This window comes from Mytilus californianus, unplaced genomic scaffold (assembly GCF_021869535.1).
Source record: "Mytilus californianus isolate M0D057914Y unplaced genomic scaffold, xbMytCali1.0.p SCAF_3, whole genome shotgun sequence".
NCBI lineage: Eukaryota > Metazoa > Mollusca > Bivalvia > Mytilida > Mytilidae > Mytilus > Mytilus californianus.
The window spans coordinates 99480807-99498412 of NW_026262679.1; the positions used below are offsets into that span (position 1 = coordinate 99480807).

The 17606-nt window shown below is 32.5% G+C and overlaps 1 protein-coding gene and 1 long non-coding RNA gene across 2 annotated transcripts in view; one reads left to right on the forward strand and one right to left on the reverse strand.

Annotated features, from left to right (window-relative positions):
* The window catches only part of LOC127735519 (protein mono-ADP-ribosyltransferase PARP14-like), a 54390-nt gene extending 50823 nt beyond the window's left edge, over positions 1–3567 (reverse strand). The window contains exon 1 of the mRNA XM_052245701.1: positions 3363–3567. Coding sequence (XP_052101661.1) covers positions 3363–3543 — 181 coding nt within the window. The 5' untranslated portion in view covers positions 3544–3567. The remainder of the gene's footprint in view (positions 1–3362) is intronic.
* Positions 3568–14846: 11279 nt separating this feature from the next.
* LOC127735545 (uncharacterized) lies at positions 14847–16958 on the forward strand. Its single transcript, XR_007998446.1, has 2 exons — positions 14847–14919; positions 16477–16958. It is a non-coding gene; the product is annotated as an uncharacterized LOC127735545 (long non-coding RNA).
* Positions 16959–17606: the final 648 nt, after the last annotated feature.

Genomic DNA, 17606 nt, shown 5'->3' on the forward strand with positions numbered 1-17606 from the left:
TTGGATACACTTGTGTAATCAGTTTTCATTTACAGTCAGTAATAACAATTACTTGAGGGCACAAATATATATGTTAGACTTAGACGTCCTATTATACGAAAACGACGTAAAAACGACCGGAATCACCTCTCATTGATGTCCAATATCATTTAACCATTTATTTTTAGTTTGATCTTTGTTTATATTATCTGAATAATTTTGTCTTTGTGTAAAGCTTCTTAAAGAAACTAATTCCTTTCCTATATCTTTATCAAATTGAAAATAAGGACAAACACCGGAAATGACAATAAAACAACCATCAACATCATGTAACATGCATATTAATATTTTGGTGAAAGAAATTCAATAAAATTAATAAATGACATGTAGATATATGATAATGAGAGAACAACCCAACAAAAAAGATAACCGAAAACATCTAGAGGGAAATATACAGGTTCAAATAATAGGGGAAAAAAGTACAGACAATTGTTGAAAACTATTATTATTTGAACTTAAAATCTTAAATTTTTCAACAAATTTTTGAGTCTTAGATTTAACCAACCATTTAACAAAGTTATGATGTCATTGCAACAAGTCAGTAAAAGGACATCGATTAGAGAACCCAAAAACTGGAAGTCGATTTGAGCCCAACAAAAAAGTCATAGAATTAGCCGTTGATAAGGAAACATCTCTTATGATGTCAGATTTGGACTAGGGGCTGTCTTGAAAATTAAAGTGAGGGGAGATCTTTTTTTGCTCAGTGTTGAAGGCCTGACTATGAAATGAAGAACAGCAATAAAAGCACTGTTCCTTTGCTTATTGTGTGTTTTCTGCTGTGCATGTACTGATTTTGTGTCATGGATGGTCTGGATAACTCATATCCTTTGTTTTTATACGCCCGTTTACGGGATGTATTATGGTATACCGTTGTCCGTCTGTCCGTCCGTCTGTCCGTCTGTCCGTCGTCAACATGTCGGACATTAACTCAAAAATGCTTTAACCAATTTGCATAAAACTTTGGTGAATTGTTTATATCTATTGACGTGAGCTCCCTTTCGTTTTTTATAAAATTTAGATTTTATGTTTCCGAGTTATGGGGTTTTATTCATTAAAAAAGGGGGATTTTCCAGTTTTCGGACAATAAGTCAAGAATGCTTTCACCAACTTGCAAGAAATTGTGGTGAATTGTTTATATCTATTGACATGAGCTCCCTTTCGATTTTTATAAATTTTAGATTTTACGTTTCCAAGTTACAGGGTTTTATTCATAAAAAAAGGGGGGATTTTCCAGTTTTCGGACAAAAACTAAAAAATTCTTTCAGCATTTTGTATGAAACTTTGGTGAATTGTTTGTATGTATTGATGTAAGCTCCCTTTAGAATTTTATAAATTTTACATTTTACATTTCTGAGTTATGGGGTTTTATTCATTAAAAAAAGGGGTGATTTTCCAGTTTTCGGACAATAACTCACAAATGCTGTCACCAATTCTCATGAAACTTTGGTGAATTGTTTATATCTATTGATGTAAGCTCCCTTTTTATTTCCATAAATTTCTAATAAGACATTGAGAATTAATTGAACTTTATTTGTTTATAGTCTGACAACAGATTTACTAAGTATTGGGGACTATTGCACAACAGCAAGAAATCTTTAATTGAATATAAATTCAATTCATATAACCAATTTCAAGTTCTTTGACTACATTTATTCAGAAACCTATAATATGTCAGATATTTAATTACAATCCAAATTCAGACCTGAATCAAGCTTGAATATTGTGTCCATTTTTGCCCCAACTGTTCAGGGTTGGACCTCTGCGGGCGTATCTAGCTGCGCTCAGCGAGGCAGTTTATTCTATTATGAGTTTGAATGTCCCTTTGGTATCTTTTGCCTCTCTTTTTCAATATATTTTACATGAGCTCTTGTGTTTTATATGTTTCGTATGATTAATATGTATGTGTTGCACCTTTTGTATAGGATTGATTGTTTGCCACCTTTACTAAAATGAAGCTTATTTGATTTGATCCCAAGTCTATATTGCAGCACAACATTTTCATGTTTCATTATAACTAATGTAAGATTTATAATACCTTATTGCAATTTGTCCACCATACATGTAACTGGTGATCACAGAACGTCCCATAAAATCTTATGATCATCAAAGAAAAAAAATGCCTGATACTACATGGCATAAGACTTAATTAGTGATTGTTGTATGAAGATAATGGAAACAAGACAACTCGTCCCACTACCAAATTGCCCCAGACAAACTCACTCCACTTTCCGTGGCCTATTTTAACAACCTGCCCCACTCTTGTTTACCAACTCGCAACACTTAAAAAATCCTGCTAAATTTAGGCCTGCCAACTTACCCCACTATAGAAAAGAAGTCATATCCCGTCAAATTTAAACCTGCAAAATCGCCCAACTTAAGAAAAAGAGTATAAGTCTGCTAGATTTAGACCTGTTAATTCGCTCCACTAATGAAAAGGAGTATAATTGCCATGAATGAAAGGAATGCCAACTCACCCCACTAACGAAAAAAAGGTATATCCCGCTAAATTTTTATCTGCCAACTTGTCCCACTAATGTATAATTGTTGTATTTATTTAGGAATAACTTTATTTTTTCAATTAGTTTGAAAAATTAACAAAAACAGTACTTGATGTCGCTATCTAAAGCAAGCTTACTTATTTGCATAATAATGGTAAAGTTTATTATATCATAATGCAATATATTATCATAACAATTTAAGGATTCCAATTCAACAGCCAATTGTTTTCATAGCAATTAACGGATTGGCAACTTTTGTCTAGTAACTAAGAATAATTAAACACTAACGAGCAATCAGTGATATATTTTCATTAGTGGTCTAAAGTTAGTGGGGCAAGTAGGCATGTCTGAATTCAGTGGAACTTAACTTCTTTTAATTAGTGGAGCCACTTGGCAGACCTTTATTCATCGGAATTAAACTCTTTCCATAAGTGGAGAGAGTTGTCAGGACTAAATTCAACAGGATTTTACCCTTATTCATAAATGGGGCCAGTTGGTGAAAAAGTGGGGCGATTTGGCAGTGGGGTGAGTTGTCATGCATGGATTCATATCCAGTTATGCCACTGCTAGGTCAAAACTAGTCCAAATAATTATGACGTCTTGAAAGACTATTTGCCACAGCAAAAAATTAAAATAGCCTTTCAAGATGTCATAATTATTTGGTCTAGCAGGTCAAAACAGTAAAACTGAAAGTCTATTAAAAAAGTCAACCTACTTGTACTTATCTCAGTCATCATAGCTTAGGCCGTTAAGCTTTGAAAGATACATTATACATCAATTTCAACTTTTTCTGCGTTTTAGAGAATTTAAATAATTATTGATTACCCTCTTCAGAAGCAAACAATAATAGCCAATTATTTGTTGGGTCGTCCTCATTTGGCGACGGACATTCAAACATAGAAATTTTTACAACCGATGGAAAATATTTTCTCATATCATCCTGATTCAATTTTTCACTTGGTTCTTCAACATGTACACATCTCTTGGTTAAAGTAGATCGGTCCATCTTTCTTCCCTCTGAAATGTTAAGGTGAAAGGTATACCGGAAGTCAACGTTCATTGGTTATCCAAAAATAAACCTGGAATTTCCCTACCATTTCTCAAAAATGAAAGTAATATTATCACGTATTATTTCGACATTCGTTTCTTGGAAGTTAAACTGTTTCTGCACGGACACTCAATACTCAAATACTGTATAGCTGTACTTACGAATTTATAGGCCATTTTGCTTCTTCTGATACATTATGTGTTAGCTATATTTGATATATGCGGACAGTGTCGACATTGGCATTGCTTACCAATTTACAAAGATCTGCACTGGTTCACTCTGATCGCCACCAAAGTATTATATGTAAAATAGAATCAATTCATATGCAATATTGCAAATGTTTTATATTTATATATTTATCATATGCATGTTCTACCGTCGATTCGTTTGCTATACCATGGTACTGTATATATATATAAAATCATATAAACATGCATTTTCGCTCCTGTTACGCAGTTACTGCGGCCAGAGACATATAATACATGTATTATATGTCTCTTCTGCGGCTGAGCTGTATTTTGAAATAAACATCTAAAAGGTGCAGGAGGGCGCGCTCCGTTTTGTATATGAGAATTATACCTCATCATATAAAACCCTTCTAGATGTGGCAAAGGTTACAACTCTGCAGGTGAGAAGAATCAGGACAATGGCACTTCAGACTTATAAAATTAATTAGTCAATCTAAAGGACTCAAAATACAATTTTAGGTATAGTGACATCCAAGACGTACCACAGATAATGACTAGCACATACGGTAAGAGATCATTTAGATATGCAGCCGCCGCTTTAATTACTCTAGAATAGCTTTAAAACCATTCCAGGACGGTAAATATTTTTCTCATTTTAAGGGTTTGCTACAGTCCTGGAATGATTCGAAATGTCGATGCTCAACCTGCAGACAGTTAAAATCTGCTCAAGTTATAGTTATTTAAGCAGAGACTCAGATAGGCGATTGTCACATGGGTCTATGTTCAGCTAACCAAATTTTTCAAAGTTTACGAATTTGAAAGTCGTCTATGCTGAGGCTTGTCTATTCAACTGAACAACAATAAGAAGATACATATTAACTGAAACTTTACAGCCATATTAATATACAATGTTTTCAAATTTTGTAAACACTGTGTAACTTAAAATTATGATATTATCATGGTACTGACTACGGTTACGTTATAATTTCGGGACTGCAACCGATTGATTACAGTCGTAACAATAATCATTTGTGTAAATACGGTTACACTGCGTTATTTATTACCTTAGAATTATTAAAACTTTAAAAGACTTCGGTTTTGTTGCTTACTTCTCCAATATGCTTGGTAATTATACTTATTACTTGTTTACCTAAAACTAGAAGAAATTGTTTTGTACAGACTCATATAGCCATTTTCAATTATTGTTAAGGGTAAAAGCATCTGTAATTTATAACCAGTTAAACCGTTCTCTAAAAAGATTGATAAATTAGTCTCTTTATATTCGGCACATACATAGTTTTAGACGCGGAGATTATAAATTAAACTTCAATTTACATATTTCAAATATTTGTAAAAAGGCTGCAAGGCAATTAAATGTTTTGAAAAGAATTGGGAAACACCTAAACAAACTGAGTAAACTTACAATTTATTACTCACTTGTTATGTCAAACTTTAGTTACTGCCCTTTGACTTGGCATTTCTGTGGGGAACAAAATACAAGAAAAATAGAAAAAATACAAGAGAGCGAGCGCTTCGTTTTATTCATAAAGACCACCAGAACTCGTACGAAACACTCCTGCAGATTTCAAACCTTCCACCACTAAAAACTCGTGGAATGCGCTCAATTACCTTGGAGACCTTTCAAATAATTAATAAAAAATGTTCTTTATTTATTCAAGATCTAGTTGTTAAAAAAAATAATTCATATAATTTCAGGTATGTGAACACTGCTGATGTACCTAAACCAAGAACCTCAAGTTATGGTAAAAGATCTTTCATATTTGAGGCAGCACAAGTATGGAATTCCCTTCCCAATGAGGCTAGAACTATGACCTCTTTTGGCCAATTTAGGAATTATATAAATTCCTGGTGTGGGGGTCAAAAATGCAACTGCAGTTAATGCCGTTTCCATCCAGTGATGCCTCATAGCTGAAATTTATTTCTTTTCTTTTTCAGTATTTTATGATATTTCAGTGATTGCTGGTTCCCCCATTCAATGCACATAGAGGTGTTTGCCGCATGAGCATTGACCCTGGAGATTCAGAAATCAAAATTAATTTGCTTTCATTATATTTGCATGCTTTTTTTTATCTCTGTTTATTAGTATTTGGATGAAGCTGCATGATTTTTATATGGTAGTCGGTTAAAGAGCTAACCAGAGCTCATGTTTTATCTGTTATTATGTATATGTTATGTACAAGTTATCATTTTGTACAAATTATAATTTGTACAAAAAAATTGTACAAATTATAATTTGTATTTTGACTTTGTACAAATTGTAATTTGTACAAAAAGTGCTTGTACAAATTACAATTTGTACAAAATTTGACTTAAATTCACTTATAACTTGTACAATAATTTACTTTATGGATCTTGTTATAAAAAAAAAGCATTGATACACACCAAAGAAGTTGTATTCCATGACCACACAATAAACCTTATTTACAAAATACAAAAAATTGTTCTGTATCATTTGTTTGAGCATGTGATTGAATTATGGCATCAGGAATTACACAACATCATTTGCTTTTTACATTTACATTTGCTCCCCCTTTGCATTTACATGAAAGAAAAACCTAACCACCAGTTTTTGAAAGCTTTTTATCTGCTTCACGTAGCGAAGGTCGAAGCTCAGGAACCGTTGCTGCGAATAAAGATGTGTTTTTAACAGCTTCAATTTGATTTCTCGACAAATATCCTGTTGAAATTCCTACAGCAGTTCCAGTGCGGTACCCAAATTTTCCAGATTCAATGATTACACATCAGATATTTCAAGGATCAGTTGGGGTACGATCATACTGAGGAATTGGTATAATGATTTTATACCTCACAGCAAGTTCTGATAATTTCTGTTTCGTTTTCATGGTTATATATTCGGTTTGGATCTGTTGGCCAGACAGCGCACGGTTCCTGGCACGTATGATTGGTGTTTCAACGTCAGTGTCATCCTAATTGTCACGGGGGCCAATTTCTAGATACTATCAGAATTGTCACTGAGCCAGTTTCTAGGTATACTATCAGAATTGTCACTGAGGCCAATCTTTATGATACTATCAGAATTGTCACTGAGGCCAATTTCTATTATACTATCAGAATTGTCACTGATGCCAATTTCCCTGATACTATTAGAATTGCCACTGAGGCCAATTTTTATTATTCTACCAGAATTGTCACTGGGGCCAATTTCTATTGTGCTATCAGAATTAACTGACATGCATGTATCAATTACATTTGCTGTCTCTGGGTATTTTTGTATTTTGTAAATAAGGTTTATTATGTTCTGTAAATATGTTGTGTGTATCAATGCTTTTTTAAAACAAAATCCATACTATAAATTGTTGTACAAGTTATAAGTGAATTTTAGTCGAATTTTGTACAAATTGTAATTTGTACAGGCACTTTTTGTACAAATTAAAATTTGTACAAAGTCAAAATACAAATTATAATTTGTACAATTTTTTTGTACAAGTTATAATTTGTACAAAATGATAACTTGTACACAACATATATATATGCCAACTTTAAATAGAATTTACTTACTTACTTACTTACAATAGTTAATTTTCAGTCAAAGGATCAATTGCATAATTTTTCGTGTTTGTACGAATTATATACAAGTAAAAAGCATTAAACAAATAATGCAGCCGTATGTATTTTTATTTCGTGCCTGCCATGTTACTGCAAAGCATTTAAAAATTCTATATTTTTTTCTCATCTATTTTACCCAGGTTGGTTGACTATAATGTAAAAAAAGTATATTTTTTATTTAATTTGCAAGTCTAAATTGAAAACAACGTTCAAACCTATGATTGCGTTGGATAAAAACCGCAATTTTTATACGTGTGCATGCAAAGCAAATTTCTTGGTAGAGGCGTCTAAATACAGCACAAACAACATTTTCCAAAAGACCAAATGAGTGAAAAAGTATATTTTAACAAAACGCATTTGACTAGCAGGTCTAACAACTGATGTTCTTAAACCCTGCTGACTGCCATTAGCGATTGCCAAATAAACGGATCACAAGATGTAACAAAATAGAATTTATTATTAATTTTTTATTACCAAACAGAAAACAATAATTTTGCGGAAAAGATGGTTTACCGCAAACATGAGGTGCAAAAATTTGTACACCATATCCGGATTTCGACAATTAATGTATCTTCAGTGATGTTGGGAATCGAAACGGTATTTGGAAAGCCATATAATTTACCTCAATTTAGGAAAGACTCTTGAATTTTGAAAGAGTCAAAATAGGATGAACGGATCATATAAACCCGAAGGCAAATATAATACAAGCCCAAACGAAAAAATATAAACAAATCTAAATTGAAAACAACGTTCAAACCTATGATTGCTTTGGATAAAAACCGCAATTTTTATACGTGTGCATGCAAAACAAATTTCTTGGTAGAGGGGTCTAAATACAGCACAAACAACATATTCCAAAAGACCAAATGAGTGAAAAAGTATATTTTAACAAAACGCATTTGACTTTTTATTTGTATATATATATATTCTCTACCAAGAAATTTGTTTTGCATGCACACGTATAAAAATTGCGGTTTTTATCCAACGCAATCATAGGTTTGAACGTTGTTTTCAATTTAGACTTGTATATATATATATATATTGTATTATTTAATTTTTTTACCCGCAAAGAAATGTGTTATCCTTTGGGGATTTCCTTACAAGGAAATTATAGTTCATTCGTTGAACAAATAATTACATTAATATAGTATAATAATTAAGAGTGAGTTTTGTTTTTGTCTGGCGGATTAAATTTAGAATTATGTGTATTAGTGAGTGGTTCAGGTAGTAATGTGATGTATTATGTTTGATGTCTATTGTATTGTTTATACATTTGTATATGTAACGTTTACACGTCATTCGAGTTTTTAAAATTAAACGCATACCAATACAACAGTAACTACAATTCAGACCTATTTTATCACTTTCAAACTAGTTCCTTGAATGCACTACTAAACACGAACGAGCAGGGGCGGGTCCAGTGGGGGTGGGGGTCCGGGGGTTGAAACCCCCTTTTTTTAGACGATCAATGATTTTGAATGAGGACATATGGTTGGAACCCCCTTTTAAAAATGGCTGGATCCACCCTGACGAGTTTAATGAGAAATAAACATGAAAGATATTTCCGATGTTAAGTTTCTTCGACCGATGATAGTAGAGTGGTCCATGAAAATTGCCAATCATCATGAATATTAAGTCGTTTCATAATAACTGGTTTTATCCATAGACCCGTACATGTGCTCTGTTGGCTATTAAAGACGCTGCTTGTTTTTTGTTTTTTTTATTATTTTGATTAAGACTTCACATTTCAGCAGTAAGTTACTTCGTTGGTAACTAATTTGATATATATTCAGGTTTGTATAATATTTTACACCGAAATGATTGTCAGTAAGGAATCATATGCTATATAAAGGTATATAGGTAACAAAAAACTGAGACAAGTGCCTGTTGTTTCAATGGGGTGGGGTAAAGTATTAGCCTCTAGATTCTCCACTTGGTATAACTGAAGAAACCCTATATTTGCTTACTCTTCATTTTTAGTAGACATTGTAAGAGACTTTTTTTCAAACAGGCCATTGTCCGGTTTTCGGTTTTCAGCGACGTTGAATGTGCTTCTACGAAACGTCCATCAGTATCACAAAAGCAATACTTGAAACCAAATTTTGTGACGCTCTGTGACGACACAAATTCTGATTTGGAAACAGGACACATTATTCGCTAAATCGGTTGACATGCATCCTCGTCAAATGCAAATGCCAAGCGAGTTAGTTGTCTGTTCGACTCTTTATAGATATAGGAAGATGTGGTATGAGTGCCAATAAGACAACTCTCCATCCAAGTTACAATTTATAAAAGTAAATCATTATAGGTCAAGGTACGGCCTTCAACACGGAGCATTGGCTCACACGGAACAGCAAGCTATAAAGGGCCCCAAAAATTACTAGTGTAAAACCATTCAAACGGAAAAACCAACGGTCTAATCTATGTAAAAACGAGAAACGAGAAACACGTATGAACTACATAAACAGTTGCAAACATTTGCAGCGGGATTAAACGTTTTAATGGTACCAAACCTTCTTCCATTTCTGAAACAATAGTATAACATCACAACATAGAAAAACACACTATAAAATATCAATTGGAAGGCTTAACTCAATAAAAAAACGTTAATTAACACACAATGAACGAATAGATTTTGACCTGTGACACCTGAATGCAAATACACAGTTAATAAAAAAATACAAGGGATAAATAATTAAAGTCAAAAGTAAATAAACAGGTTTAATATACATTTATATAATTTGTTGTTGTTACGTTGAGTGTAAAATAAGATTGTTACAGATATGGGTTTTCTTCGGTCTCAATTGCTAATGAACAAAATTTAATGCCAATTTTTTTTCAAAAATTTCTTAACATAACCAAGAAAATCTTTAAAAAAATGACTAATTAACCAAATCTCCACTTTTTATGATATTATTATGTGGTTGATTTATTACAGTATAAAAGTAAAATGTGGTATTATTGCTGACAACTATCAACTAGAGACCGATAGGCGTGGATGAAAGCAACTATAGGTCACCACAAAGGCTTCAGTGTATAAAATGTGCGAATCCTTAAAATGCCATTTTTACTGTTACAGTATCCGTTATCTAATGTAGAATGATAAATAAACAGACGACAAATTCATGATTTTTGAATAAAATAAGAAATAATATATAATGTGTACTGTTTTTATAAATTCATGATATAGGTATGAGATGCGGACGGGTTTTCATCGCGTCTACAGCCATCCAGGTGTAAAGTTGATACACAAATAGACAAATATTAAGCATAGTTCACGAACAGAGCGTGCAAGAGATTTAATAGTAGTACTTAAGTTTCATTTGCAGAAAAATGCACCTTTTAACATAATTATTAATGTTGTACAACTTAAAACAGGTTTTGTTATTCAGCTTGTTGATATTGAATTAAATTCCACTATGCTGCTTTCGTTATGCGATTCATGTTTACTGTCGAAAAATGATACTAAACTTTCATTTTCACTGTAGGGGCGATTCATTTCTATTGTACATGAGATGCATTTTCACAGAAGGAAATTAATTAATTTTCATCATATAAAGTCTTAATTCAGCCGACTCTCTAACAAAATTTACGAAGTCAGAAGGAATGATTAAATATGCATACTCAGTGAGTGAAAGTCTGAGGTAATATATCAATAACTTCCGTAAAAATGGCATTTATTGCTAATATAATCATTCTATTTTCTCTAATAATTTGTCCAGATCCAGATCTATATGTAGGATAAAATGTATCCTTTTCTATGACACGCCGTCATTGAATACATGTATCTTAAACAGTTTAGCCAATCCACGTCACCGAAAAAGCAAAGTTTTCGGTTTCGGTCTAAAACTACATCACATACTAATAAAACGTCATTAGAGCTATTTTCCTAATTCTTGTAGTTTAAAGGTGTAGTTGGCTTGCTTGCTTTGTTTGTATAAATGTTTGCTTAAGCATTGTTAAGATTGAGCAAACATTTATACAAACGAAGCAAGCAAGCCAACCAAACCTTTAAACTACAAGCATTAGTAAAGTAGCTCTAATGGATGCATCTTGGATAACAAAGAGCAGTCACAAAACGATCTTCATTTCACGATTGATTGAGTGGTAACGTTTTCATATCGAACAAACAATTGCCTTACATTTGTCGCTTAATTGATATTATCTATCATGCCATTATGTATACATATTATACAGTAAAGAAAGTTCGAGAAACAATCGAGTCACCTTAATTTATGTTTGAATTTCTTATAAATCGTTGTTACAAATAAGCAAATACGTAATTGTAAGAATACAAGGATATATTGAATACAGTTTATTGTTACATGTTTAAATGGTTCTATACCACGGGGTTTAACCGCCGTAAAGTTGATTCCGGAAGTTAATCGCTGCATCGCGAAGCGATGTAGTGCAGTAGACCGTCCTAATATTTTCACCAAAGACTAATTGACGTACTGTTCAGTTAAGTATTCAATGTTTATGAAAACAAATTTTCATGCTCCTGACAGCAATTTATATATTATTTATATTACATGAACACCCTGTGCATGACTATTTTAAATAGACAAGTCTGTGAATTACTTGTAAACATCGCGAAACAAACACTCTGTGTAACTTAAACTTGATTAAACTACAAATAGAGCATAGTTGGTTGGCTCTTACACTAAATGCGACCGTGTATATTGCGATTTGTTGTTGTTTAAAATACATAATCCGAATGAGAAACCCGTTGTTTTATTTTATTTGCAGACATTTACTTGAAAAACTGACCTCAGAATTTTGGCACTGTATGATTCATTCTCTTTGTAGTTTGTTTGCTTTCTTTAGTACCGTTCGTTGTACATTCTTGTACTGTTCGTTGTGCAAAAACCTATCAATATGGTAGAAATATGAAACGGCGTGACAAATTTTCAATTAAGCGAGTACTAAAACTTTTCAAGGAAAATTCGCCATAAAAATGCGTTATATTAATGGATCTTCTGCTCCAGAAAATCTCGGATCCATGACACACTAATAGCAAACTCACCAAAAATATTTGAATATGCATGATATGAACGTGTATCACCTTAAGGCGATGTGACGCATATCACCCTAACCTTCGTGTGAGCTTGATCTTTGACCTCAAAATGAAAATGCTGGATTTCTAAGAAACTGGATTGCAATCAGGCGCTCCCGATGAGTGGGCTTCTCTAGCTCGACTTAGTTCTGTTTCACGTCACACACATACAAAATTCAGGTTGTTTTAATCTTCAATATGAAATGTTAGAAATGTCAAATAGTTTTAGTAGTTGCAAATGCTTGCTAACAAATTAAAAAATAAAAGATAGGCATTTCAATAGAAACAGCTAATTATGTTCTCGATGTTTTACTCACGAACGGTACAGAACTATGACGAAAACACGCAACGAACGTACAGAAAAAAATCGACGAAAGGTACACAACGCACAACGTCCGGAATCAACCATACGTTGGTTATACCCATGTATATTCAAGTAAGCATCTTCGACTACCTTGAATTTCAAATTGTAAATATCATCAATATTAAAGTCATTTAAAGCCTATTTTCAGTTGTTGTATGTCGAATTATCATATAAAACAACAATGAAAATTCATCGCACCTCCAAAAATTCCACATCAGAAATGATTGCACTTACAGTGATAATGCATCGCATTTATAGTTAAAATGAATCGCATTCAGTAAACAATATTATGGATTCAGCTGCTTTAATTACACTTTTTTGGACCTTAATTCTGTTATTATATATTAAAAAGTTGTATTCTATTGAAATTTTGTTAAAACATACATTCAAATCAATTATTTTATATTTTCAAAAAGTAAACATCCGCAGTTTTTCCATCATCCTTTATTCTACAATAGACATACTCGCATACGACAGTGAAAATGAACTAACTGGATTCACACTTTATATACACTGGGATTTAATAAGGAACAAAACCCATACCGTATACTAGTTGAAAACGTGAAACAATTCAAACGAGAACACCAACGACCTCATTTGTGCTTAAACAATAAATGGAAAACAAATGGGACAGACAGCAACGAACGAGAACCCCTTAATTACAATGCTCCTGACTTGGGACAGGAGCACAAACAATGTATTACGATTATCCATTCAGATCTAGAACATCAAACGTGTACATGTATAGTTTTGGTTGCTTGTGCTTTCTCATAACCGATTATCTAACATCTATAATTGAAAGGGTCCCCAGTTTTATGTTTCAATTATTTTTTTACAAGTCTCTGCAAGAGCACAGTATAGCTTCTCTTGTTGCTTGTGGTACAAACAGGTTCAGTGATAATTTGTAACCGAGAAAAGGTGGAAGAGAATATAATATAGTAGTATTTATACAATTATTTATTAATAAACAAAACGTCGAAGAAATTGTCAGTTTTATTTGTTTACAATTAGATTCTCTAAAAACTGCGGTAAATACCAAAAACATGATTATATTGATTTTCTTATTGTACGGTTAAATTCATTTACAGTTTTCGTTAAGTACGTAGTCATATCACGTATATTTAATATATCACTTTGAGGTAAGGTGTGTCAGTAATAATGCGGAAATCTATGTAACATTTATCCATTGTATATTCTAAATTAGAAACTGTTTTAATTGCGCTATAAAGTATTTCTAATTCCCAAACAATCAATTATCATTGTGCCATTTTTCTTTCGATGTATCTCGCCAGTGATCTATCTCATATGCGACTGCTATTTATTTTTGTTTTCCTTTTGTCTTCGTCGCAATATGCCTGTAGAAAGTAGTCATTTCAAGTGATTCTGTTCCTTAGCAACAGATTCACGATTCTGTACAGTCTTTATAACTGTTTCGACATTTATTTAATCCATTATCAAAAGACAAATATTAGACAACAATCCCTATATGATTTTGTGTGGTGACATGCATCTGATGATTAACCTGATTTATATTCCAAAATAACATGTTTATCATTTTAATATAAAAACAATATTTCCTACAAAAACCAAAAATATAGTCGGAACACTATGTCACGAATGACATAAATATTCATTGTTCTTGAAAAAATTTGAATTGGTCCGAGATACTTAAAATCGAAAAAGGACACATACATCATTTCATGAAGTAACATTTGATTGTTTAAGTAACTAGTTATTGGATGATTTTAGAGGACAGGCTTATAGGTCAATTTACAGGCAAGTACAAATAAGTAACCATTTTTTAGTTAGGATTTTTGAATGTATTCCGAAGTTTAGATTGCTGTTCATGTGTATTATAAAAATGTTAGTTTGTGTAGTATAGGCAGTCTATCTTGTGTATCATATTATTATTACAAGGACCATCTTAACGATTGTACTGTATAAACAACAGTCAATGACACTCTCAAAGGAAACTCTGTATTCCACTCTTTTTATAATATAATCTATCACATACAATTTATGTATAATTTTAATTATTTTTTAAACAAGCAGTATTTATTTTCAGATGCAGTTAAGCCTTGTGTCAGCTATTATTGGGTTTGCTGTTGCAGTATGTAACGGACAGTTAGATCCTTCAGGTAAGATGGAACGATCGAAAAAAAGTGAGAAAAAAATAAAGTTAACCCCGCCACATTCTGTATGTGCCTGTCCCAAGTCAGGAGCCTGTAATTCAGTAGTTGTCGTTTGTTGCTGTGTAACATATTTGTTTTTCGTTCATTATTTTGTACATGAAACGTTTTCTCGTTTGATTTGTTTTACAATTGTCATTTCGGGGCCTTTTATAGCTAACTATGCGGTATGAGCATTGTTCATTGTTGAAGGCCGTACGGTGATCTATGGTTGTTAATTTCTGTGTCATTTGGTCTCTTGTGGAGAGTTGTCTCATTGGCAATCACACCACATCTTCTTATTTTTATAATAACTGGTAAATTATTAAGTCAGGGATATCGCTTTATAAACAACTTAAAACTTTTCCTAATTCTTTCATAGATACACAAATTTAATTTTGAAGTTTGGATGAACCTGTATAATTCTTATTAAACGTGGGGTATCAAATCCTTACTTTTACGGTAATGTTGGGTATAAAGCTCGTAAACTTAGATATGATCCATGTAAATACATTGATCCTTTGAATACACTTTGTCTTAAAAGATATCAATTAATTTAAAATACCGAAGTAAGATCCTTGACTATTGTTATATCGGTACATATATTGATTTTGTTCTTGATATGAAGACTTATGGTCCTACACCATTTCGATATTATAAACTCATATTTGGCATTGCACAGGGTAATTCTTTTCTCAGACTGATCTTAGAAGTCTTTAACCTAAATCCGTTGGATGTGTACCGATTGGTACTCAAGTCTGGGAGAACATGATTTATTTATTAGTTTATTAGTTTTTAACTAGCTTCCAGTAACTGCAAGTATTCTTTGATCGATACTTTGTGTCTATTGTAGTTATTATAGTTTTTTTAGGGGGGGGGTGTATTTTTATGCATCGTTCCGATCTGATAAGTGTCAAGCCAAGGAATAAAACAAAATTCTTTATCAATCTTTTTAATCATGATATTCACTGATTTCATTTCCTTATCTTTTTTTTGTAAATAACAAAATATAAATCTACACGGTGAAAGGTCTCGACAAAACAAATAATAATTTTATGCGACACTAAATTTGATTTATCATAATACATTTACTACAGAAATGCATCGAATTTAAATATGATTAAGTAAATTTATTCTGAGACCAATAGATAAATCAATGTATTGTAGTGCTTTACTGAACAATTGTACCTGTCAATGTCAAACAATATATATTGTATAATGGTAATACATGTACTAGTACATTGAGGTAAATGAATTCACTCTCAAGTATTATTGTGTTTGAAAACGTATAAAGAAATATGGTAAGTGTTTGAGATGAATGATGTTCCTTGAAACTCAAAAGTTCCACATGCGATATACCGGAAAACGTGCATTGCACATGATATGCAGCTGTCATAATTTAAAATTCAAATTATATAACCTTTGAACACCACCCAACAAAACACCAGCAACTCCGATGATACATTTAGATTTCTATTCAACGAAAAAAACAATTTCATCATACATTTTTTCTTTTTTAAAATACAGATAGCAGCGTGGAACTACCAAGTGGATTTTCCTTTATTGGGGGGACAGAAAAAAGACGATTTCGAGAGGACCTTTCAAAAAAGAGTCGTTTAACAACATTTAGAATTATTGATCCGCGACAAAGACGCTATGACACAAGATCCACCTCGGTTAGAAACGGTGATAATGATAGTGAAAACGGCGATAACAAATGGACGAACAGACGAACATTCGTTCTCACGAGAAGGAGACCAAACAGATATGTATCTGCAATCGGTAGTATTTCAAGATATCAACAAAGACCGATGTCAAGTATTACAAGATATCAACAAAGACCGATGTCAAGTTTTTCAAGATACCAACAAAGACCGATTTCAACGTTTAGAACTTTTAGGCCGAATTTAACTTTCGGAAGGCGTTATATTGTACCGTTCCATTGAATGACAATTCGTTAGATTTTGTTTAGTATTAGAATTTTTAATCCGAATATCATAATTGATTGATTGGTGTTTGCTTTACGCCGCCTTAGCGCAAAAAGGCTATATCGCGGCGCCGAATATCATAAATAACATCGACACATTGAGGAAGCAATTCCTTAACTTAAAATAGCATTTAAAGACCAACAAACGGTCTTAAAAATAGACTAGTTTCTGTACAATATATCAGGTCTTAATCGCCTCTTGTCTGAATACAATTTCTTCATAAATCAGTCAACAGAGACTATCTACGATCTGCCATCAACACACATTCACTAAGTGACAAAAATAAATTAAGATATAATAACAAAACACAGAAGAGGTTCCAGACTCAAGACTATCACATGAACATGACCTTCAAATTTGTTAAAAATCGGTCAGTGAAACAATGAAAATCTGTACAGAAAAAGCACTCAACTCTGTGATTCAAGTGTAAAAGATAATATTAATCACAAGTCAGTAAAATTGGTACCGTATATATTATCAAAGCAAAACAATAATAAATGAAACCGTATCAAAGAATTCTCGATAATACCCGATGTTGAAAGCAAGCTTAAATTGCTGCTTATATAGATTAGGGACTTTCCTTTTTGAATTTTTCTCGGAGTTCAGTATTTTTGTGATTTTACTTTTTATAGATCATTTCGTCCTTCACTATAATTTCGGTGGCTGTAC